This window comes from Dermacentor variabilis, chromosome 5 (assembly GCF_050947875.1).
Source record: "Dermacentor variabilis isolate Ectoservices chromosome 5, ASM5094787v1, whole genome shotgun sequence".
Taxonomy (NCBI): Eukaryota; Metazoa; Arthropoda; class Arachnida; order Ixodida; family Ixodidae; genus Dermacentor; species Dermacentor variabilis.
In genome coordinates this window covers 75,443,448-75,470,214 of record NC_134572.1, presented here as the reverse complement: position 1 = coordinate 75,470,214, position 26,767 = coordinate 75,443,448, and the positions used below count along the sequence as shown (strand labels likewise).

The 26,767-nt window shown below is 43.8% G+C and overlaps 1 protein-coding gene across 1 annotated transcript in view; it reads right to left on the bottom strand.

Annotated features, from left to right (window-relative positions):
- Nucleotides 1-714: 714 nt before the first annotated feature.
- The window catches only part of LOC142582816 (uncharacterized), a 45,549-nt gene continuing 19,496 nt past the window's right edge, over nucleotides 715-26,767 (bottom strand). Inside the window, exons 7-12 of the mRNA XM_075692874.1 lie at nucleotides 25,569-25,795; nucleotides 23,835-24,287; nucleotides 16,616-16,700; nucleotides 15,718-15,852; nucleotides 11,630-11,822; nucleotides 715-9,194 (exon numbers count right to left, since the gene is read on the bottom strand). Of these exons, the coding sequence (XP_075548989.1) occupies nucleotides 9,046-9,194; nucleotides 11,630-11,822; nucleotides 15,718-15,852; nucleotides 16,616-16,700; nucleotides 23,835-24,287; nucleotides 25,569-25,795 (1,242 nt within the window). The 3' untranslated portion in view covers nucleotides 715-9,045. The remainder of the gene's footprint in view (nucleotides 9,195-11,629; nucleotides 11,823-15,717; nucleotides 15,853-16,615; nucleotides 16,701-23,834; nucleotides 24,288-25,568; nucleotides 25,796-26,767) is intronic.

Sequence of the window (26,767 nt, the reverse complement as noted above, 5' to 3'; positions counted from 1 at the left end):
TAAACACGGAAACACATACTGGCACCACAGCGAGATGTAAGTATCACAATATCGATAGCACATGCATGAGCACCCCGCTCTGATATGTCTGGCCACTGGCATATGCGTGGTCGGAACCTTATTTTGTTTGGACTTCACCATGTCTTGGCATTGCACAAGAAATTTGCATGCGAGTGCAAGTTTCACTGTTCACTTATCAGGCATGACAGAATTCAACTGGTGGTGGAGTTCGTACATTTCATTTTGCAGTTCACCGATATACACATTTTCATGCAGTTGTATGTGTTCCAACAAAAAACATCCGAAAATGCCAACGCTGACAAGTAGCCTCTTTTCCACAGAGGAGAGGCATAATGCCGGCACATATATTCAAGCAACATAATACACGAACCCAAATAGAAGCTGCATTTTTGCTTTCAGCATAAAAGAGGATCAGTATGGCATGACAGTTACGAGAAGTACTGTCATTTGTACATGTCTGTGGCCTCATGACTGAGGCTGCCCACTGTACTAACATAGCAACCAGCTTTGATGATAGCACATATTGTTAATTGCTTCACAGCTGACGCACAAAGACATCAAACTAAAATTAGTTCTGCCAGCTCCGTATGCTAGTGCACTCTGCAAATACTGCCAGAGACCTATTGTAAAGTCTTCAGTAACTCACAACCACAGTGACATATCACCTGACAAGAGACCAAATCTTTTCTAAAAAAAAAAAAAAAAAACACCAAACAGCGCTATGCAATTGTCAAAGGTTGAAACTACATACTTCAAAGCAAATAAAAGTTTCAAGAAGCTTGGAAATGTATGCTACATGTCAATGAGGAAGAGTACACAGCAAAAAGTTAATTTTCATCAGAGGAAAAAAAAATATTTGAGCTGGTGAGCTGGCACCACATCTACATTCAAATCTGAAACAATTGTCACATAGTACATTTTGTCTAGCAGCACAAGCCACAATGTTTGCTTGATTTACCTGCTAAACATTTAATAGTCTCAGCAGATAATAGACAGCAGTGCACAGACCATCTTCAATGTTGCCTCAACGGTGCAACCCTCAAGAAGTGGTCATGTTGATGCAGCTGCTTCCACTACCTGAATCTTTGTCTGTTTATAAAGCACTTGAATGCATCTGCAGAATGAACCAGGCAAGCGTTGCAGCTCGTGGGCAGAATACACCGCAATCATGCATGAAATTCTTGAGCACAAAAAAATTCATCAGATTTTAAAACTGTAGTGAAGAAGAAGGACAATATTTGGTGGACACTGAAGAAGACAAAGTCAGCAGCTCTGCGCCGTGAGACATCAGGTCACGTTCGTGCGCTTGATTTGTTTTTGTGTGGCCATGCAGCACCGTGTAAATAAGTACCCTTGTAATTTGGTGGAGGTGCAGGGCACACTTCAAAGCTGGAACTACAAAGCCGCACCTTGCCGTCAGCACCCACCGAATACTGCCATTACAAAACAATTGCGAAATACCAAGTACAGAGTCACATTTAACATGCCTTATTAAACATTGCTAACCACCGAGTCTCTTGATGTGAAGCTTCTAAGGGCACTGCAAGAGACAGCCTGCCATGCACGGCCAAGGGAACTGTGTGTGTCCAAAAAGTGCAACCTCGCTCAGAGCGGCATGCTGCCCAAACAGCAGCTGTTTGAAGAAGACAGTGCACTAGTTCTGAGTGCACACAGAGAAAATAGACTTGTAGTCATGGGCTGGTTGTTGGCTACTGCACTGTAATAAAGCTTTCAAATGGTTTGCAGTGTTTGCTCCACCTCGGGAAGTAACTGCATAACTAATCAACAATTTTGCTGCGTGCAGTCGTGCTTGCACATGCGCATGTTAAACAGGTGTTGTGCTTTACCAAAGCTTGATAGAGGAAATACAGGCTTCTCTTTGAATTCAGGTGCCTTTTAGACAGCTGCCTGCTGTGGACTTTGTCGTAAAGCCAATCGGAAGACGTTCTCCCTGAGTATCATTGCCACAGCAGCATTGAATAAAGAACTGCGGTGCCTGGCCAAGAATTGTTTCGGAAATATTCAGTACATGGAAGAACAGAAAATATCTTACACAAACCTGCAAGCATAACAAAAGTAGTTGCTGGCCACAATGATAGCAGTTATTTTCTATGCAACTGAACCGGAGTCTATTTTAATAATTTTTGCACTATAAGCAACATTAAACATCCCACAACTCCTAAATGCGTCAACATTTACATACAGTCCATCAAGTTTTTGCTCCATGACCGCCATATAAAATCATGATGGCAAACTGAAGAAAGAAAAGCAGAGCATTATACCTGCTGCATTCTTCGATGGATGCATGCCACAGGCAGCAGAGCTAAATGTAGTCTTTTCTGCAGACAAGATAGTTAAACAGGAATGACACTTTGCTAACCATTTTGTGCCGTCATCTGTTCAGGTGGGTTACTTGCAGATACAAACTTGCACTGCATGCTACTGCTTTGCAGTCTGGTGGCCAAAACTGCTGGTACTTGACTTTGGCAGTTATGATATACAGCATTTGCTTAGTGATATGGCAAACAATTGTGTAGACATGTAGGAGGCACCAACAACTGAAATACACTTCCCTTAAGCTTGTTTTAAGTATAGTACCATCCAAAACGTCTCGGTTAGTTCAGTGTGTCAAAGTGTCCATGCTTTACAATGAAGCTCCAGCACTAAGAATAAATGAAATGGCTCAGTCAAAGTCCTCAGCGTGAGGTGATAGTGACAGCTCATTACACAGAGGACATGGAATGGCAAAGCATACTTCATCTGCTCTACCATGTAGACATTGTGAACCATATCCAATATGTCCAGCATCTACCTCTGTGAAGCACTGCTAATCTACATAACTTAATAGCTTTCCAGGTTCTTGCATTTGAATTTCCCCAAATTAAAAAAGAAGATCCTGGATCATAAGACTATGTAAGGCCAAACTTGCTTCCAAATCCATTAAGTGATAAAGGCCAGTGCACAAAAGTCTGTGCACGAAAGGCTAAATATAATGTTCAGTTACACCACTGGAAGAATTTATCTGTGTATGCAAAGCAGAAGAGTGTAAGCTCTGAAGAAACCCACAGAGCTCCACTGAGAACCTTTGACACCGCTTTGGGACCGACTTGCCACTACCTGACACAGCTTGCAAAAGCAGCAAGGAAACCTTATTCAGTGCAGTAGCCAACAGGATACAGATAAGAGTTTGAGAAAAAACAGCACCAGACATCAGCAGTTTGTCCAAACTACAACCCGCCAGTGTGGAGGCCTTCAGACAACAACGACAACAATGAAGCAGCTCTAGCGGAGATATCTAGCGACCATGCAAGGGGTTGGCAGAGACACCCAGACCAGCTCTGCTGTCACTTTGCAGTGCTGTCGAGCTCTCCTTGTAAAAGCTATAAAATTATTGAGGCACTTTCACTGACTGAATTCCACTATCAAGTAATAGTACGCTTGAATGTGTATACGGCAATATATATATATGCGTGTATATATATATTGTATATATAATATATATCTTGTTGTTATTAGTGTCATCATTGTTATCTTATTAAACGGGCCAGTAGCAGTACGTAGAGTCAAAACACCGAAAATACTTGGTTTACATCTAGGAAAGTGGTCTGCCGCTGAGTCGTTTTGATGGCAGGATAAACATGCATTACAAAGCGTTTCCCCCTTGCCCGCTAGACATTTGGCTACGTGACTGTAGGCATGACTTTGCATGTCTATCTTTTTCCTCTTCTATAGTTGCTCTGGAGACTCAACCATTTGTCATAACAAGTGCACAAGTCTAGCCATGCAAATGTCAGACTGCAGCCAATGAAAACTAGCTGATAACCATCGACGAAAAGACCCACGAGGTTCAGCAACACAACACCTAAGAGATCATGCTAGCGCACCTAGCTAAGCTCACATCTTTCCTGCAGAAGGACTCGATACTACGGACAAGATGAGCATTACAGATGCCGAGCAGAGGCGTGCCATCCTTATCTGCAAGAAGACTTGAATGAACGATGAAACAGGAGTTGCGGTAGTGATCATGTGGTCGTCCTATGAGCATCAGTAGTGACCAGTATAGTGCAAGATAATGAAAAAAAAAGGAAGAAGAGGAGAGAGAAAAAAATATTATGGCTGTTTTCTCACTAGCGACATTTGAGGGAAAAAAAAGCAAATAAGATACAGGCAAGTGAACTGACAGTGAACTGTCATACCAGGGACTAAAAGCAGGTTATTAACACCAGAAAAAACAGCAACGTCAGAGTTAAGACTGGAGAGTTCTGATTCTGAACTGTATTGTGAAATCTTGCAATGCCGTTGCACTGCAAAGTACCGCATAAGAATGTATGTTTTAAGAAATGGTCCTTTTTCCCCCCCACAATTGCTGCCCGTGCTTCAACAAAGTCTCCTGATGGGCGCTGCCTATGTTCTTTTGATGCCCTAGTGGTGTTCCACGGTGCATAGAATACAATTTTTATATTTTGGTAGAACTGGAGAGACGTGTGCTCATTTTGGTGCCTGTTGTGTAAGCTTGCTCCAAATTTATGGTACTGATAGTATGAACTTTATATATTAAGACCATGGCGCTTCATTACTTTCTTGTTTTTGCACTCTTTACTTGATAGTCATGTCTGCAAAACCAGGCAATACATTTCAGAAATTAAAGTGGAAATGCAAGGATCACCAGCATGTAACCATAGTGCAAGGAAAATGAACCAGCCTTCCATTCCAATATCAATTTGTCTCGTGAAGTGAAACATGCATTATACCCATCATTGTCTACCACAGTTACAAAACAGTGAAGCAATATTATTTCGGCAAATGGTTTATCATGGACAAAGTGATCCCCACGCGGTTTGCACTAAATGCCATTTGACATGCACACTATCTAGCAAATGCGTACCAGAACCTTTGAACAGCGGTACAAGACAACAACAATCTGCACTTAACACCAACCGAGCTTGCACGGACGACACTTATACACAGCTTATTGCACGCATCTAGAGTGAAAAGAGATAAAAGCGAATAGGAACAATCCCGGCAACATGCTTGTGGAAAACATGCACACCCAAATACATTCATCACAACAGCTAGGTGTGCTTCTTGCATCTGTGTGACCTTGCAGAATGAACAACCTCACTCATTCCTGTGGTGCTCCGACTCGTTCTGACTAGCATACTAGGCAGACTGATTTCTGCACTATGAAAACCTCACTTATACGTACAGCCAAGGTTCTGTGCTCTGCGTTTGTTGAGGTTGGGCCACAGTGTGGCGCTGGGACACAGATAAGAAAATCTAAGCTTTCGTGCAAAATATCTTCGGCTCTATAGACTAGAAACCATTTCAACCACGCCTTGAAGCACATGACGAGGCTTGTCGAAGGTCAAGCCCTGTTGCTTGTGGCGCAAGCTATAAGGAATTAAAAGCTAAAAGGCACACCCAAAGCTAATATGCTGTTGACAGCATTTTCTGTTTTCGTTACTCAGTACCAAATGTCAAAGGAAGTCTCCGTGTCTCAACCAAGCTCAAGGGTGCTGATTTCTGTAGATAAACAGTTAAGTATTACAAAACAGGAAAAATATCACCGAAATTGCTTTGTGTTGCATGTGATGAATTCAAAAAAGAAGTGCTCAACAAATTAGACTAGTCAAACCCAAAACCGAAAAACAAGCAGACAAACAAACAAAATGGCAAACATACAGACAAACAAATAACCAAAAACAAATCTGCCACATTACATTAAGCAGCAGACCGAGTATCAGCATCTAGTATAGATGCTTTCGTCTCATACTTCTCATTCTAAATTCAAGCGCCGAAGTTTTTAGTGGCTAAGTGCCACTTCATTGGCTGGTCGGTGGCCGTGCCTCTTTGAACAGCCCTGAACCAGGGACAAAAAGAAAATATATATCAGGGACTCTACATATCCCTGTGGAAATATGCAGAGGAAAATGTTCGGAATATGCATGGTGTGGACACAAGACTTGCACTGCAATAACAGGAAGAGAAATACTAAAAAACCTAGACCCGAGTTGTAGGACGCGAAGTATACAACCAACAGGAAGGAAAACAAACAACAAGAAGCTAAACAGCCTCAGGATATCATTAGACAAACACCAAAAAAACTTTAACAGGCAAAGCCACTAGGCCTGATGACCTACGGCCTAACAGACACAAGGTGACAAAAGGAGCGGCAAGGCAATGTGTACAGTTGGCATATTAAAAGAGGGAAGCTCCTCATGAAGTTGACTAGAATGTATCTAGTGAGGACTATCAATATGCTAGCACACGTAGGCTTGACATAGAACAAGAAAAGCTACAACACCATGCCGGTCTATCCAAAATTTGTCAACATGAGTATCGTTCAGCTGGCTACTGTTTTGGGTCAGCTTAAATGCAGCAGCTGCTTGCAGCTGGAATGCCAAGTTACATCTTCAGTGTAGACTATTGCAAGACTACTGCTAAACATAAACAATCTCAGCTAATTATTTTCTTTGAGGATTTCAACTACACACATGCTGGCAGTTACCCACAAAAAATTTATGCTACAAATCAAACTGGAATGTTAATAGCACTTTACTTTTATTTCGTGCTGCATCAGTGGAAAATTCTCCTTGAACACATTCCCATAGCTGATGGAACCATGCTCACAAAACTGATGGTCCAGCCCATATCTGCAGATTAAAGACCACTGTACAGATTAAAGACCATGGATAATAAGGCAGAAATTGCGAATAACTGGAAAGGTTTGCAAAACCGAGTCAAAAAAGCCTTATCAGCAACTGAAGAGAATTAGTGCTCTGACATTAGAAAACTTCTGCTGCTCAAACGAGGCTAAAAGATTGCAACTTATATCGAGCATCTGCCACAGCTAGTATGCTACACTGAAAAGCTATGCATTGCGTGCCGCTTCCAAGCTGAGATTAAAACAGTGTTGCCATTGTGTGCAGGTCAAAGGAGCGACCGGCAGGGCTGCTACGTTCACAACCTGAGTCCCATCAACAAGTGAAAAATGGAGGCCTCACAGAGAACCCACGCGACGCACTGGTCGTGGCATCATTCTTTTGGCAATCAACTCACTCCCAAGCCCACAGAGTGAAGATTCCACAGCAAAATTCACTTCCACCGTCCATGCGGCGTGCAGAAGCTAAAAGCACTGCGTTTAAATTTCATTTTCCAGTTTCTTCGTCATGAAAGTAAAAAAGGAAAAAAGACAAGAAATCTGTATGGTTCCCAAAACACACCCTCAACCAAGCCAAGCAAGCAGTGTTCCACTGCACCACACAAACAAACAAACAAACAAAGAAAAAGAAAAACAATATCTTAAATAGCAAACGGTAGCCTGCCATTCACAGTTGTTAACACTAACCCAGCAGTTGGGCTTCCCAATGCAGTCGAAAACAAGGTAGCTCAACCAATAATGTGGTTGCTGTCACAAACAAGGGCCACACAGAGTGTTCTGTCTTCGTAAGCTTTTCGGCAGACTCAACAGCCTGCCTTCACTTGTGTCAAAAAAAAGTAACAACAAAAGGCAAACTTCAAACATTGGGCCTCCAGCAGAGCACTCATGTGCCTGCACACAACCACGCAGCAGTCCCACAAGCACACATACAAACGTGCTCACATAGAGAGGCACACTCGAACAAATGCTTCCTGCTCAAGTGCCTACAAGATGCCCAGGTGTACTGTACACCAATGGAAACTGCAAATGCTTTTGCCCACCAAAGAGAGAAAGGTTCTTCCTTTTTTTTTTTTGCTAGGATTGGAAGCTGGCTCAAATATGCCTTTGGTTGCTAGCAGCCATAAATTTAGGACAATTTGACAGTGAACTTTGTACGGACATAAAAAGAAATGGTAACACAAAGTGCTTTGAAAGAGTGACAAAGTGTTAGCCAATGCTGACCACAGCTGTCCAAGCACTCCTCGACCAACAAACACAAGTCGAGTAATTATGATGGTGGCAAAAGTGAAGAAAAGGAGTTATATTGAAAGGAAACCAAACTTCCTTTTTAACTTTTTTACCTTTGGCAATATTATTATTAGCAATATTATTATATTAGTGCTGGAAATCAACGACAGGCATATTGTAGGCACTGAGCAGATAACTTGATGGGGGAAAGCAGCAGCTGCATGAGTCAATGGAAGAATTCATTTCATCAGCGAAATATGCTGCACCACATCGCACTAACTGCACTACTGAGCTCGCTGACTGGCATCATGTGTTTTTAAAGTAGCCAGCACCTCTCTACATTCACTTAAAGAGCAGCAGTTCTGGCCAGTATTGCCTTTACCAGTCCAGAAGAAATGCATGTCAACTTTTGACTGGTACAGCCAATAGTAGCAACAGCAGTCCTCAGTGTTGGCAGAGACCAATGGGCGAGTGCAAGAAGTCTCGCAACACAGTCAACCGTCTGCTCACACCCTTTAGTGCTTTAGTGCCTATTGCTTTCCTGGCAACGTGCTTAGCTTCGCTGTTAAATTTTGCCAATGTTCAAACAGTAACAAGTGCCCAAAAAATGAGGCACATATAGCAAAGAGCAGCGGAAATTTCAAAGAAGTACAGAATCATCAAACAAAATTACCTTAACGATCTCTGCAGCAATATACTGCTGGCGTGTTTAGAGTGTACCAAATAGCTTTTTTTTTTCTTTTTGTATTATGCATGCTAAGGTCTGTGGTGACCATTACATGCCTTTAGGAAGACTTCGTTTTGGCTTGTGGACATGCACGAGTGCGCAGTAATTTACAGAAACAAGCGCTCCATTTTGCCTTAAGTGTATGCTTCTCCTGATCATGCCAACATTTGCCTTCGGGCTCGCTTGCATCCAACCTTTGGTTACCTTGCAAACAAGCCTGCCAGGTTTGTTCAAATCTTTCTTCCATTCACTCTAACCGTGGTGTGCACTCCTCCCCCCATTTCCCACTCCGGGATAGCACAAGAAAACCGCCTACACCTTGACGAACAACACCTGACACAACTGCGACAGCACCCACAGCGGCCTTTTCCACGTGATGGAAGGAGGAAAGACGAAGTAGGAAAGCCGACTAGGTGGAAGAGGAAGGAATGGTCGCAGGCAGTGGCGTTGAATTTGGGGGAACGAGCAGCGTAGTGATAAGGGCGCACCACAGGGCTGTGCGGGCACGGCGTGATGCCTGGCTCAGCTGTCGGATGCTGTGCGCCAGGGCAAGCACATCTGCGTCCAGTCAAAGAAAATTTAGAGACTGACAAGTGAGACTAAGCAACAAAATCAATAAAGATTTAGTGAACCTTAGCATTGAACAGTGCAACTTGAGACAAAATTGGGCATGCACAAAATGCTGTCTTCCAACTACTATAGGATTATTGCTGTGACAGCTGTTAAGGCAAACATACCTAGTCGTTTTGATGTCTGCCAATGATCTTTGCAGGAATTCTAAAGTGCTTTGTGAGAATGTACAGAAGTAATGAAAAAATAAAGAAAGCCACCGTGCCCAGTAAGGATTAGATCTCCAGACTCCCAATGTGCTGGTCGAACATTTCAACTCTCAGCCATTCCTGAACCAAATGGAAGTAGAAATGCATCCAAAGTAGAAAACTAATGTAGAAAAGGCATAAAGCTCTGAAACAAAGTAGAAATCTGATCTGCGCCCGATTTTATAGCAAGAAAAATGGGCAAGGGTATATAATGTGTTGTACAATGGTGGTCAGTATTGCAAAGTCAGCTTTTCCGCATGGCTTTTAAAGTCGGCTTCACTGTAATATATTTGTATTAAGCAGAAAAGCAAGTGAACACCAAGAAGGCTGTTTTGTCTTTGTATTCGATCGTACCACACCAGTAATTCTTGGCCCAACTTTCCGAAAAAAAAAAAAAGGAAAGGCACATGTTAGGATTGGGTGAGTGCTATACTCAGACATTGTTAGTTGCAGTTACAGCTTGAAAATATTTCTAGGACAGGTAGAAAATAGTTTCCGACAGAAGGTGATGTGTGTTCAACGCATTCATTGTCCCCCGAGCTCCTCCTCGACGGATGCTGCCACTAAAGGGTTTGCTACATATTAGGGCCACCACAGGTGTCAGGCAAGTGTGCGCCGGCTGTTTGAACGAACTGGCGAAGGCCAATTTTATGAAATAACGAAAGTATGGACCCATAGAAATGCATGGGCGCCGGCCGGGACGAACTAAACGAAAGTCAAATTAACCGGCGTTGAAGGAACAGAAATCTACTGCATGTTCCATGGGGGTTATAAGAGGTGTGCCTGGTGTAATGTGCTAATCCTCGTGCAGTAACGGCTTCCTTTTGTTCCAGTAAAACCACTCACACAGTATCGTCTTGTCCATTTGCCTTCTTGCACACAGTAGGTCTGTCAAATCTCCGGAGACAATTCTAGCCCGCCATGCCCGTGCCACGTATGCACCACTGACACTGTGAAAGCACGACGGTGGTGGAAACCCACCTCAAGCGTCTGTATACAGTTAAACCTCGATATAACGAAGCTGGTAAAATCTGCAATTTGCTTCGTTAAATCGAAATTTCGTTCTATTGAAATTCGATCTTTTGTGCAAATAAGTGCAGTCGCTGATCAATTTTTCTTACACGGAAAGGGGCCGCAGAATTTTCCAGATTGTCAGGCAATCGAAGAAAGCTAATTTCCATGAGAAAAATTCTATTTTGATAAATTTTGGAGTCAGCGATGAATGATACGGTTTTAATGCCACATACGTCGACAATATCTTCTCGGCGCTACGAATTAGGTGATGCCAGCCAAGCTTTCATGTGCACTCCGCTTCCGCGCCTGATAACGTAACCCGCACTGGGACGACGCTATTGGAAAAAGTGCCGGCAGCGGGGAGCAAATGCTTCGTCCGCCTCTCGCTCTAACAGGCCACTGAAACTCGAAATTATGCAGGCTCCAGTACTAAACATGCGGTAAAATAGCCTACATGGTGCCACACTGCCTCGGGACGCCCACTCTTGGCATATGCGGTGATTACCTTTAAAGCAGGGTGCATGGCTGCGTACGCGCTCAGCAATGCTTACAGTTATGCACAGCCACAGCTGAGACACGCGCCAACTTACCCCCGGCCCCTTCACGAACGAGCAAGCTCCACCCCCTTCGTTCCCTTTGCTCGTGCGGGGAGGTGGCTCATTTTTCTTCTCTCACCTTCGCAAACTTTCACTCGCACCTTAAGTGCACAGTGCGCGAGGCACGACAGTATCTTATTACACTTGGACTTTATATGGAACATGATGTAGCTCCACTTCGGGGTCTCTCTTATGGTGCTGCGCGTGATTTGAGAGGTGCGTTGTAACTCAATCACTTCACCATACGCGGAAGTTTCCATTTATTGTCTCGGCATTCCTTTGCGGCGGCAGTATAATTTCATTATACTGAAATAGCACACAAACACACTTCGTTATATTAAGATTGTAAATACACGGTGTTCTATGAACATGATGTTATGAAAAGTTAAATACTTCGTTATATCGAGAATTTCACTATATTGAAGTTTGTTATATCGAGGTTTAACTGTATTTGCTATTGGAATGATAAGCTATCTGTGTCATCATTTGGCTTTTTTCATAAATCACATGCCCCCCAAATTTTTCTTGTCAGGCATCAAGGTAAACTACCATGATGAAGACTCACCAGCATCTTCTTGGAGGCGGGCAGGCGGGTTAAGCAGCTGGCGGTGATGTCGGTGCGCCTGATGTATCATCTCGTCACGCCTACAAGTCTGTACACCTCGCAGGGCCTCTAGCCAGTGCTCCATGCTGGCGTGTACATCAGGGTGGACTTCTGCACCTCGCAACTGCTCCATTTTGGCCACCAGAGTCAGCACCTGCATGTGCGATGTGGAAGAGTGTCCTCTACCACATGAGGCTTGCTTGTGTCAAGTATTGCAACAGCTTGCATGAAATGCATATGCGGTAGAATTGTAACAAAATAGACTGCAATGAAAATTCACTTTGCCTAAATTGGTAATAAATGAGCAGTATATATACTGCAGAAACAATTTTGGCAGAGCTTGTAGTTTAATAGAGTCAAATTCTGTATTTGTGCAAGTTAGTTATGTATTGTGAAATGGTTTTTATGCTAGCAGACACAGATTTAAAAAGGGGCTACGGGACGCATAAAGATCTACTTACACTCTGAGTTTATTTACAAGTTTAATTTTCTTATTAGCAGCTCATTAGCAACATCTTAGCAAACAATGCGTGCACCTTGTGGTAAGCAAATTGCCTCTAAGATTTCTCTGCGTGCTGCAAGCAACCATGGGTGATGCCTAACCTCAGATGTCATGCTGAAGAGTCCCGTGTTTCGAGTATCATGCCACTTTCAGTGAGCAGTAAAGGTGGCGTCTTCTTTTTTTTTTCCAGTTTTGGAATAAAAAATGTCGACCTTTGCAAGCTTTTTGTGGGATATCCACTTGCATTTTAAATGTAAGTTTTTCCACGGAGGCCCTGCTCTATTGGGGGTGAGCTCCACCACTGGAAAAGCTGGCGCTGCCGTCGGTGTGACATGGAATGAGAGATCACATGGACACAGTGGCCACGTCATCTGCTTCAGAAGCGCCGAAGCAAGCTGAAAACGAAAAGTTTAAAATCCCACCTACACTGCGGTTCTGATTAATTAAGTGGAGAGGTTTTCCTGCTTCAGGTGCCTACTTGGCAACACTTGAAAGCACTATAATGCTCAGTGAGTAGCAGAAAGCGTGCACTGAGAAGCAAGCTCACGCGCGCTGCCTAGCTAATGTCATGAACCTTTGATCTATGAACTTGCTGATGCTAGACAGTGGCAAGTTCACTGGAACGGTAAGGGAACGGTAAGAAGCACATGAAAAAAGGCATGGCATATGCTCGTGTTTGCATTAGGACCAAGAGGGAAATTGCTCGCTGAGAAGACCGACAAACATACAGTGCAATGCAATTTGAGAAATGATGATATTGAAACGTCCAAGAATTTAGAAGAAACGAAAAAAAAAAAGAAAGACTGAATCGTCGTGACGGCACATCACGTGTCGCCGTAGGCATGGAAGTCCCCTTATAATGAAATTATTTTTGAACAGCTCTGATAATCCATGCAACAATGGCTGCTTGTGTACTGTCAAATGCTCAAATGCTGCAGCCTAAAGCTCACGGCACGAAGCAAAAAATTGTGCATGGACATGCATGTAGACGTGCAGTCGGTCGCTACGAACCTGTGTGATTGCTGCTTTGAGGCTTCCTTCTTTTATCTGTGCTGTCTTATTTCGCAATAACGAAATTTCCACGAAAGCGAATTTTTTTTCGTGTTCCCCCTGATTTCGTTTTTGCCAAGTATGCCCCATTTGGTTATACAGACAGCCCACTACAAGAACAAATTTTACATAGTTTGCTCTCAGCGATTGCCTACCCTTCACGTAAGAAGCCGGTTTGGGGGACTCCATCGCGGCGACCGTGCGCAGTGGGCGATCACTGTATGTATTTGATAAAGAGATAACGTCTGGAAACCATACTGTGTTTTATCTTTGCCTAATATTATTATTATGACAGTAAAAAACTCCCCTCGTTTCAAGAGTACTTACAGAAACGTCCAGGAGGGCGCCCGCGTGGTGTTTTTATTAAACGGCGAGAGTCAAACTTATGAGGAGTGCGCCGCAGTATCCCTCATACTACGCAAGCGAGGCGCTACCGACAGATGGCGACTCCATAAGTCCGTGCCCTCAGTGCTTACACAATATGAAACTGGTATTTATTACATGACCCAAACTTTTCTTGCAAATGGCCTTTAAGATTAACACAATTAAACAGAATTTTCTGATATGAAAAACAATATGTGAATATTTGTTTGGTTTGCCATAGACCCAGTGCAATAATAACTTTAAAAAATGTTAAATTTTAAAAACTGCTAATTCAATGAAGCTGAACTTTTGCAGCCACCATCGTCTGCTGCTTGCATCAGCAAGAGGCCTCAGCTAGACAGCCTAAGAGGCTCTGCTATCTATGCGAGGAGCATATGCTGCTTCTGTGGACATAAGACATCCACGTCAGCATTGACAACGATGTTGCAACCTGTGTGGCTGACACCACAGAAACTAAAATTGAGGAGGTCCTCGAGGTGCCAATGCAGGCTATTAATTAAGGTGCGGACAAGCCAGCTTTGCTTCACTTTATCACAGCTGGCAAGCTAATGAGCTGATCCCGTGTGTTCACACTAATCGTACAGTTGCACATTCCCAACAGTGCAGGGTGCCATGAATGTAACCCAATGTTGTATCCACGCCCCTTATCAGCACGGGAAGCTGCCAGTGAGCCATCATGCTTGTGCTTCTTATGCAGGGAACTGATTGCTAAATTTATTATTGCCAATGTCAGTGTCTAGGCACACCTATAACAAATATTGGATATAACAAAGATATAATATTTAAGTTGGAAGCAATTTTGTCGCAATGATGCTTGACTGTGCTCCATTCAGTGCAGCCATATTTTTCTTACGAGAATTCCGTTCAGCAGCTCAAAGAGGTCCTTGAACCACCCCTCGGGCTTGGTGAAAAAACGCCGTCCACAGATAGCCTACGCTGCTGTGAACATTTCAACTAAATTTTGCAATCGTGCGTAGCTTGTGGAGCTCACAAGCGGAGTGTGAAGTCACCTTTTTCTCAAACACTCTTTTCAACAGGAGCCTACTCCTGAATCTTTTAGGGCACAACATTTTGTCAGATAGCATATTCCCATACATAGCTGCTATTGGCCAATAGCTAATATCAATCAAGAAGTTTGTTTGGACCAATGTTCTTCTTCCTACTGTTACTGTGTATATTTATTCACGCAGTTAAATAAATAGGCTGAATTAAGCGAAAATCTGTGTTCGAATTTCGATAAGAATTATGTATTTCCGGAAGAAGCCGAGTAGTATCGTCGGCTCATGCTCGGCTGCGGCCGCCCGTACAGGAAGTAAGCTTTGGCCATCCTGCTTATCGGTGTTGTAACCGTCGGGTATAGCTAATTTCGACTGGTTTTCAACACCCAACTAGCCTCGAAGCACGCAAAACTGAAGGTCAGAACACACACATGCTAGCCAGTATAGGCTCACCCCTGGCCGCTGACGCCTTGGCTGACTTTGCTTTGTACCAAGGCTTCATACTGACCCATTGACAGCGCACAAGTTGGATGTGGCTACTATCGGTCAGTCAAGCTGGTGCAGGACAAAGCCGGTCCGCACCACGTGGTACAGCCAGATGGGAGCATGTGAGCGCGAGCACGCACTTTAGCCTTGTCGTGCACAAAGCAAATGCTGCAGTGCATGTACGTAGATGCCACAGCCGCTACGGGGTGCTGCGATGAGTTCACTCACTGAGCGCACTGCAGCTCACTAAAAACAACCACATCTTGCACATGATGGGCACCAAAATTGAGAATAGTGGTGCCTACATGAACATTCAAATTCAAATTTGAACTGCCACGATGGCATTCAGTAGGAGGGGCTTGTGGACACGCCCTGCTCCGCTGTAGCCTTCACAGTGCAAGGCATTTAAGAAAGAGCGGGAGCACCGCGAAGGGGATCATAGGCGACCTTTAAATGCCAATAACTCTGCTTCTTCTGAATTCACTAAGGCACTTTTAGCAGCAAAGTATTTCTGAAATAGTCTATTGTAATTCCAAATGTATTTCTCGACTTTTCAAAAAAATGTTATTCAGGGCACCTCCAAGTTAAAGAAGGCTGCTGCAAGAAGTGGATGGCAAGGTTGGGCTTACCTTAGCATGTTCTCGAAGCTGGTCGACAATCAGGCGATCCACACGAGATGGATTCGGGGGCAGCCGGGGCACGGGGATGTTGTTGGCACTAGACACACGCTTTCCAGGATTTTGCCGGGCCAGCTCCGCTTCCGTCTGGATAACAAAGTCAGGTGCCAAAAAAAAGCAAACTAGTTGTATGACATATGACCTTTGTTAGGTGTCCCAGAAGTTGCCCTGTAACACTCTCTGACAAAGTTGCAGGGTAGTGATTGCAGATATAGGATCAACAAAGAAACGTCTTCATGACTTTATATATGACTTTAATTAGAAGTGATTAATAGTGGTTGGATAATACATGTCTCTGGAGGCAGCATTTCAATAAGGGAATTAGTTTTTGCAGGGTTTTTGTCTTTGTCAGTTGTTGCCCTGATAAAGACAATTGTCCCCTTTTCAACACAGGTCCAAATATCCACTGCTCAACCCTTGTTGATGATTGCTTCTAATTAAAAAAAAAATAATGAAGTTTTGGTGTTTTACATGCCATAACCACAGTCTGATTATGGGCACTCCAGAGTGGGGAACTCCAGATTAATTGTGACCACCTGGGGTTCTTTCACATGCACCGAAATCTAAGTACACGACTACTTTTGCATTTCGCTTCCGTCGAAATGTGGCCGCCACAGCCGGGATTGAACCAGCAACCTTGAGCTTAGTAGCTCAATACCATAGCCAATAGGCTACCTAAGCGGGTTCACTTCTAATTGAAGGCATAACTGAGGCATAACATTGTATTCAAGCATACGATAAGGCAATATAGAAACTGTGGCGCCTAGGTTTGGCTGCCTTTTACTTCAGCCCCGGCCACCTTAATAGATGGAAACCCTGCAGCCCCACGTACAGCAATGTCACTGCTCACTTTCTTGCGCTCCTTTTCGAGGCTGTGAAACTGGTCATAGCACATCTCCAGATGCAGGTGTAGCTCGTTGGAGGGGCCGCTGCGCCTGCACCAGCAGCAAGCAATTGCTTTTCAGTCACATGACCAGTCTCAGTCGAAGCAGTTCCAGATCGTGCTACTTCAAGATGACACTTTTCTATCAATGCTGAGTAGTATATCCCCTTGAGATTCCAACCGGGAGGGCCAGTTTTTTTCTTGCAGTCATTAAAAACTACACACAACAAAATGCTGAAGATGTATTGAAATGACATTTTCAGCTTGTCAGTTCATCTTAAGCGAAGGGCCAAGCCCTCTAAACCCCAGAAAAGAATGCTGGAAACTGTCAGGGCGTCCTGAATAAATTGGCATAATATTTTTTTCCAGAAGCCAGTTTCAGTTTCGGTATCCAGAAGGTGAATGCGTTGTGGTGTCAAGACATGATGACTGGCTCCATCCCTCGGAATGCTTGCGGCACTCTTGCTTACATTATTTTATGAGCAATGTCTTCATACCTAGTCTAAATGCTCCATGATAGTATCAGCAAATATTGCTCTGTGTCATGACATCTTGGTAATGTCAATGACACCAGGAATAATGTTTCTAAATCAACTTTAGTATTAAATTAAAACACGTTATAAGCATTCCCCAACTTTCATTTGCTAAATGTAATCATTTCTACGTGCAAGAGCATGCAATAAATTTTTAAAAATATTGAAAAGTGCTCCTTTAAGTTGTAAGTTCTCGCCATATTTAATCTATAGAAACAGGAAAGCAACAGGATCTAAAATTTCATGCAGTATTAGTAATAAATAAACTTCATTGCATGCAGTCATCATTATCATCAACATCATCCAGTTCAAGAGATTTCATCTGACATCGTCAATGGCTGCAGAACTTGCCACCATCAGTGCTGCTCTGGAGTTCATTGTTTAGGAATAATCACAGTTTTAGTCAATCTTCTATGATGGGACCCTGATGCAGCTCTCTAGCGTCTTTAGTCACCATTCCATGATGAACCTAATTAACAGCTAGTTGCAAGCATCCAACACTTGTTACGGCAGACCATAGTAATCTAGCGAAAAAGGTCTGGTAAATCATAAGTCCATTCTATCCAAAATTAAGGTCGGGATATGTTGTGAAATTGTGAAACTTCAAATGTGCCACAGTCTAACCTGGAGGCGATTGCAAAAAAGTGAAGATCAAAATTAAAATAAATAACTTTACGCAATAATTGTACAACCACACGGCCTAGCATCTTCCTCTCGGTCGTTTTCCGGATGCTGGTTGCTGACAAATGGCAGTCTTTCCATACTAGAGCATATATAAATTTGCAAAATAGCAAGAATAATGGTAGGCACAAAGGTGGGTAGAGCCGACCACCTTTGTGCCGGGTAGAGCAGCCAGCACTGCAGCGCCGACTGCCTGGCCCAAGCGCACCGCCGCCACTCATGACACAAACGATGGCTACAGTTTGTTCCTAACACAAAACAGTGGCCAGTCATGTAAACCAATATCTCAAATCTCGTGCATTTGTTCCTCAAGAAAAAGTGTATTTTTGCAAATTCTGCAAGCGGCTGGAAATAGTTGTGTGCAGTGCACTGGCACTAGTGCAACCCGTGCGCTAGCTGCATGCAGTGCATTGCCACACACACACACGTGTCACTGCAGCAAAGTGCATTGTATTTACGCCATGCAGACAAAAATTTGCCCAAATATCTGTCTGTCGTAGCCGAAGGTTCATTATAGCTGGGTCCTATAAAAGTGGAATCAGTTGCATTGATAATATAGGCAGACCAAGCAAAGTGAGAAGAGTAGTCTTATTTCCGAAAGTAAGTTGCATGCAGATTCGTTGTAATGGCCGTGACTGTACTACTGTCGAGAGCAGATACAGCCACAAGGCTTTTCTTGCTCACCCGTTAGCCAACACTGGCACAGTGGAGCTCAAAAAAATTTACGAACCTGTACGTTAGCAGCTTGGATCCACACATGCAACTCCACCTTCCACCAGAAACACAACAAACTGACGAAACACTTCTGTGCCGCCTGTGGCTCGGCATAGCATTGAAGAATGCCCATTCATTTTGTAATGGAATGGCTGACAGCCCTGCTTGCGACAACTGTGGCTAACCCCCGTATTCAGAAATGCATCTTAACTTGAAGCTCATGCTTGACTTGGTTTAAATGACGCCTGTCGTCAACGCGCCGAAGTAAGTGCAATTAGCGTCATAGGCACATTCACGCCAGGCGTCACTGAGATCAAGTCAAGCATGGGCTTGAACTTAAGATGCATTTCTGAATACGGGGATAAGAGAGAACTATCAGGCATCTCCTCTGTGACTGCCCTCATTACAGTGCAACTAGAAAAGCAGTGTCAACTGCACTTGACAAACTGGACAATTGCACCTTCACAAAGGACAGAATCTTTGGACACTGGTGTTGATTCTGTTTAGCACAGAAGTCTTTAAATGCATTGCTCCACAACTCAAGGACATGCGGACTGTGTGACAGACTCAAATAGTTGTAGCACATTGGATAGAGTTTGTGTGCACATCTTTCTATCTCTCTCTTTTTTTTGATCTCGAGAGAAGTGGTTCTTGTGGGGAAGGAGAAAAGGCTAGCCCCACAAGAACCACTTCTCTCGAGATAAAAAAAAAGAGAGAGATCTCGCATTATCTTTCATTCCCTGCAATCCTTTTCCCAGCAAGGATAGCCAGCCGGTATTTACAATGGCTAACCTCACTGTCCTTCCCCGTTTCTTTCCTCCACCTTCCTTCATGTCACTTTTCCTCACTTTAGGCAAAATTGATAAGACTTTGGTTTACACTAGGTCTGTGCGAATCCCGAATATTATATTTCTAATAGAATATCAAATTGAATCAAGAAAGAAGAAACAACAAGCGAATATCGAATCAAATTTTTTCAAAAATTTTTCACAAAATTTAATGCTTACTCATTTTGGGCAAGAAAATACGGTGCTGCACATGCCTGTGAGTCTCCAAGCATTGCATAGCAAGAATGCAGCAAGTTATCAGCAACACATCGAAATAAATACAGTCGACTCTCGTTACAACAGACTCTGATAATCTGATAAAAAAGATGTCTGTTTTAGCCGAAGTATGTAATTTGTGAAACACCTAATTTCCTATACTTTCGTCGCAATGTCTAACAAGTTTATTGCAAAGAGTGAGTGACAAACGTCCAAAGTAAAAAACAAACAAAAAAGTAGAAGTTTTGGCCAAAATACGAAGCATTGATTGCGGTAGCAAATTAAGCAGGATAAGCATGGCAGCAGCAGTGAGCGAATTAACCTTTGTGCTGTTTCTCACTTTAATGTGAACTGAACATCGAAAGCACAGCACATACGAAGCTACCGGCACTAGACGCACTTTGTCCACATCGCAGATTGCTTTCAAGATACGGCACCCACGCGTGCGCACACTTTGTGCACATTGCAGATCGCTTTCAAGATACAGTGCCTGTGTGGGCAAGCACTTTGCCTACATCGCAGATCACTTTCAAGATACAGCGGCCACGCTGTGAGCAGCAGCTGCTTGAGTTGGGGCAGAAACGGGCCTCAGACGGCGCGTTTGCGTCCTGCCTTCCTCCATCGTGCGCACGACATTGGGCTGTGATCGTCGGCTGACCCTCGCAATTCAGTTGTCAGCCCATGTTGACACGGCAAAAGTAGGTTTCATATGCCCAATTTTGAAAAATATTGCTGCTAATTTCGTCCACTGCAGCCAATAGTCTGTTGTAGTGCGGTCCATTAAAAGCGAACTTCACTGCATTAATAAAACAAGTAGAACAAACTAAGGCTGAAATATGGTCCAATTTATCTGAAAGTTGTACATGAGTCCACTGTAATGAGTGTAGACTATATATACATTATGGTCTACTCTTACTAAAGGGAAAACCGAGTTAGTATGCCAGCACTAATTACAGCTCAGTTCTAGTATATGAAGGTCTGTAATATATATTTTTTTATCGATATAATTTCTGTTGAATAGAATCAAATGCACTGTTTCTTATGAAACTAACGAAGTAGTGCCATTCTGTTGTACAGAATACTAATGAGGTTCTCAGTCTAATAGTGTACCTGCGTTCTGCAGCAATCTTTTATTTATTGCATAGCAAGTTTTGCTTTCCAGTTTTTCTTCAAAATGCAGAATGGCTATTCCAACTTTACAGCAGGTGGGTTCAGCCAATATGTGCGACAGACGAAAGGACCGCGCATCACGTGACTCCAGTAGTCGGTGCTGACAGTAAAGAGCAGGCGCTGCACACGCCGTTTCGTTGTAAAGTTCGGCGTGATTTGCCACCGGTCAAAGATTAAAAAATCTGAAAGGCCACAGCAAGTTTGCGCTTTGCTTACAACCACCACTCTCCTCTCTCCCGCACTCGTTTATCCTCTGTCCGCGTCAACGCATGTAACCGGGTCGTGACACTTTCGCGCCTGCACTGTAAATCCAAAGCTGGTCTTGTGACGATCAAGTTGCTTGAAGGCACACACACACACACACACACACACAAAAGAAGGAACACAAGAAAAAAGGAAAGGAGAGAGAGAGAGAGGGAATATCAATGTGTGTAGGCGAATGACGTCAGTAACAAGACCGCCATTTCGTGTGCTGCAAAGATGGCGGCCCTGAAAAACTACTTTGTTGTCATTCGTGCACTCACTTTCGTTTGCGAGGCGGTTTGTCAGCATTCCAAGTGTCGCACGGCTGCTTCGAATATATCTGCGTCGATTTGGTACTAAACTCTAACTTTAGTTGACGACACCTGATGCAGAAGTGCCGGTTAGGCCTCATGGTCAAGACCGTGACGAAAATTCGTCGTCATGTGGTGCTGATCGCTGTGGTAACGGGCCGCAAGCCATCGCAGAATGCTTGCCGCTAGCGTGTTTATAGAGGTGGCTCATCACGTGATCGGCCCCGAGGTCGCACGTGCGGGTTAGACTGAGGGCTGTTCAAGTGGCATGAAATTCATCGCCGTGTATCCAACGCGATCTGTTGGTCTTTGCACTTTACAAAACATGCGCTGCTTTTCTTGCTGTTCCATTTTTCCATGTCCCGTTATCATTTTGATCGGTCCTGTTGACCCGGATGAACTTTGTACCACTAGAGGCGGCCCCCTCTGACGACATAGTGCCGTTCTGCGAGTTGCGGCATTAAGAGGAGGCTTTAGCTCGTGTGCTCCTATCTAAATAGATGTAAAAAGAGAATTCGTTTTTCTCGGCAACAACTGCACCAAATTTGACAAGGTTTATTGCATTGAAAAGAAAAGCTTAAAATCTAGTGAATGTTGGTTTCGAATTTTTTATTTAAGTTGTCAACTATATTATAAAAAAGGGCAAAAATCGAAAATTTCCAGAAAACGAAACTATCAAGTTTACAACTCTGCAACTCAGCAATGAAAAATGATCAAATGCTGTGAATTTCATCTAATAGTACATCTAAAACGGACAAAATTGATATGTTACACATGAATCTCAAAAAATTTTGTAATATGGAAATACAGCTTTTGCAATACCTTTGTACACAACGTAATGAATTCACATAAGGTATAAATTGGCGTATCGAATTTGCCCACTTTGAATGCCCTAATATATGCTGTTTACAGAACCGCGATATCTTCTCTTGATACAGAGTTATTTCTTTGCAAACTTGGTGCTTCTATATTTTTTTATTTTGTATTTTTGAAAATTTGTGTAACAAAATTGCAGCCCAAAATCGAAATTCAGCTATTAACGGTCACTAGAATTTTAACTTTTTCTCTCAAATACAACAAATTTCATTAAAATCGCCTCAGTGGTTATCTCACAAAAGCGTTTCTGCATTTTACACGTGTTTGAATAGGCTGCATCGGAGTTGGGTTCGAGCTAAAGCTTCCTCTTAGGGCGCTGCGTGTGCGATCCCTGCATCGGGTCGACATTGGGGAGTGCCCAAGGTGACTAAGTCTGTTACCATGTGAGTCGGGGCAGCCTGTCCACACGCTCCTTTTGTGTCAACAACGAAGTGAAATGTTTGCTTGGGAGGCATCGAGTATAGGGGACTCAGTGCCACACGTGACGTGTGGTATACTGCACAGACCTCTACACCGAATACATTGAATATTCGGAAAATCAAATAGTGGATATTCGATATTCACACACCCTTAGCTTACGCCCTTAGATTGGGACCTAAATCTTTGGCAATCAAATATCTAACAGTGCGAATTTGCAATCTCGAATCGTCGCTTGTAAGATACGTTCTATTTCATACTTCCGGTATTTCATTTGTCAGTGTACTGCACAATTTGCAGTGTTGGTAACCTAGCGAGAAAATTGCTAAATTTAGCGAGTTTTTAATCATATTTGCCGAGTCATTTAGTGACTTTCTAGGTGGCGTAAATAGCGAGGTAATATTCCACAAGGGATTATGGCTAAGTTCTATGCCTCACTCCCATTTTATCCTGAGGGAATGTGTGCACCTTCATTTGTTGCTACTTCTGACGATACGCCGAAGAGCCTATTAGTGATCCATCTGAGTGCACCAAAGCTGTTCTTTCAGGTTAAGGGCATGAGAGATGATGCCATTTTGTTTCCCTTTTCACATTCCGACTGTAGACAAGAGAGAAAGATTCTGAGCAGGTCATGATCATCATCCGTTTTTGCTAAAAATGGAGAGTTTTGGGCCACGACCAGGAAAAATTCTCCAAAAAAGTTACTAACACTGACAACACGGTAGGTACAATCACAGAGTTCCCTAAAAGAATTCCTAGAGGGAACTCTGGTGCTAGTACATGTCTATGGGAGCTGCAAGTATGATAATTCAGCATGCATGGGAATGATGGTTAGTACTACAAGAATTTACCTAAACTTAATCCTTTTGACTCTAAATGGCTCTGTGACATTAGAGGTTGACTGCTTTCAAAGAAATATTGCATCATAAATGCAATAATTCACTATGACTATGCATGTGTGCGGAGACTTCTGGCCTTGGTGCATTCAGAAAAATATGACTCAGTAGAAATATTGAGAAATGAAGCGCAAATAAGTAAAGTCACAAGAATGCATGAAGCCACAATCATACCCAATATCATTCCCATGGTAATTGAATGACTGCTGTACGATTTCCCTCCCGTTGGTAACATTTGTTTGAAGCTCTATAGGCACAAGCTGGTGGTATGTCAAGTTTAAGCTCCAGATGGAAGTCCTCACCGTAGTAGCCTGGGTCCGAAGCAGCCGGCCTGCTGTGCAGCAGCGACGGCTGCTGCGGCAGGCAGGGTCGTCAGGAGGCGCCCCCTAGAGGCAGTCAGTTGTTCCCAGGCAGCCATGTTGCTGTTTCCACAAGGCCATCCCAACGAGGAGGGATGCTCGGCAGGAGGCCAGCACGGTGGCGGCGGGTGACGTGAGTGGTGTCGAGCCGCTCCACTCGTGCTGCTTAGGTTGCGTGGAAAGTTTTGATAGCTAGCTGGCACGTCGGTAGGCCGCTCGGCACTTGGTGGCACGGACCAGCCAGTCCCTCCAACAGCTAGGCCGTTGGTCAGGCCTGCTGGCTCATATGGGCCATTGCTGCCACTGCAGCTGTAGCCGTTCCACAAGCCGCTGCCACCACTGCCATTTGGCCGGAGTAGTCCTGGTGTGGGGCGAGCCCCGCAGCCAGGTGCCACGCTGCACACACCAAACAATTCGCTTTGAGGGGATATCAGAGAGCAACACGGAGTTAGCATAGGCTGGCAGAGTACTCTTTCAAAACTGCAGGTGTACGCTTTAGCACAGTAAATGTGAAATATTTATTCCCGATATCAGCATGAAACAAACACAGTTAAACCTCAATACAATGAAGTCAGCAAACTTAGCAAGTTGCTTCATTATTGCGAAATCTTGTTGTATTGCAATTTGACCTTCAATTAAAATAAGTATAGTCGCCAATGGATTTTTCTTATGTGAAAGGGGCCACAAAATTTCCTGAATAATTGGGCAATCAGGAAAAGCAAATGCGAATGAAAAATAATTTTGTTGAATTTGAGAGTCGGCAACGAAACATACTGCTTCATGTTGTGTCGACAATATCTTCCCAGTGGCGATATGAAGTGAGGCCAGCCATGCTTTCACGTGCACTCTGCTCACGTGGCTGATACTAGCCCTCGCAGAGGGAATCAAGACGGTATCGTAAGAAGCGTTGGCAGTGAGGAGCGAATGCTTCGTTTGTCTCTCACTTCAACGTGTCCTAAAACTCGACATTGTGCAATCCCCAGTACTAAAGACGTGGGAAGACAGCGCACATGATGCTGCACCATCTTGGGGTATCCACTCTTTGCACATGTTGCAGCTTCTTTCTAAAACAGGGTGCGCTGGCTCTGTATGCCCTCAGCTGCACTGAGTGCCATTCACTGCTACAGCCATGCTAGAAAAGGAGACGCATGTGAGCCCATGTCGCCCCTCCTCCTCGCTTAAATGTGTTACTGCAAGCTTGCTCAACCACCCAGACCCTTTCTATTCACTCGTGCGGGATCATGGTGCAAATCGAACCACCATCCTTAGCTCACCCTCTAACGCACCCTTTGAGAGGTAGGTGCATTCGTAAGCAGCCGCTCATAATTTGACCATCTGTGTCTGCGGCAGTTTCAGTTTCCATTATATTGCCTTGGCATTCCTTCGCAGTAACAGTTAAATTTCATTGTGCTGAAATTGTGCACAAACACACTTAGAAGGCTTGTTAGAGATTGTCATATACACACCCAAAATTTTACTATGTTTTATTTGCGTCCAGTTTACAGCATATCCGATTTTGCTAATACTGATTTCTACAGGGCTGGGGATCCACATATTTTTTTAAATAAACACTACAGTCAAAATTTTGAGTACACATTATCAAAATATAATATTCTTTTGGCTTTGAGTGTAGTATATTTTAAGTTTTAAGGGTTGACAGCTCTGGATGTGCCTTACCGAGAGTCAGTGGTAGCCGGCGGTGAGTAGCCAAACTGCTGCTCCCTGGCTGCAGCTGCCATGGCAGCCATGTGCTGCTGCAGGGTGGGGTAGCCTCCCGTGGCTAGCAGGTGTTGCAGGAGCTGCTGCCGTTGCCGCAACTCATGGACCGTGGCTGTTGTCAGGCCGCCGCAGCTTGCAGTGCCGCCGCCAATCCCCCTTGGGCTCAGGTCGAGTGGCACGTTGTGCTGCATGTCCAGCAACAGCAGGCAGCCGTAAGAGGAGGAGAAAATGAAAAGAACAACTTTTCCAGGTGCTGTATTGTTTCCAGAGTTGCGCACGATGCAAAGCTGCCTACATCTTGTGCAATCACCTGCAACACCTACTTAATTCAGTACAATCTATTGTGAAGAGCTTAAAGAACTGTGCTCAAGTATGCTGTTGAATAATAATGTTTTGAAATATAGCTGATTGCCATTCGCGGCTGCTATTGGCCAATAGCTGACATCATTCAAGAAAGGTGTTTGGATCAGTGCGCTTCTTGCTACTGTTACTGTGCATATTTATTGACACAATTTAATAAGCAGGCTGAAGTAAGTGAAAAACTGTTTTCGAATTTCGGTAATGATTACATATTCCGAAAGAAGCCGACTATTGCCTGTTCAGGCGCGGTCGTAGCCACCTGTGTAGGAATTACACTTTGGCCACCCTGCTTATAGATGTCGTAGCAGTCAGGTCTAGCTAATTTTGACTAGTTTTGAACACTCAACTAGTCTTGCACCACGCCAAACTTAAGGTCAGGCCACACGCACGCTTGCCAGCACACGCTCACTCCTGGCTGCTCCTGGTTAGATGCCTTGGCAGACTTCACTTCATACTGATCTATTGATAGTGCTTCAAAACGCACAAGTTGGATGCGGCTACTATTTGTCAGTCACACTGGTGCAGAACAAAGGCGGTACGCACCACACAGCAAGGCTGGACTGGAGCATATGAGCACAAGAGTGCACTCAACCCCCATCATGCACACAGCAAATGCTGCACTGCACTGGTGCATGTATGTATATATGATTTATTCATACTTTGTCGCATTGGCGTTAAGATTGTGAATTATAACTAGCATGGATTCCAACTAGCCTTGAGCTAGGGATTCAGATGTCCTGTACAGCATTTCCTGTGTACTTTTCCTATTTTGAATAAACTTCAACTTCACTACAGTT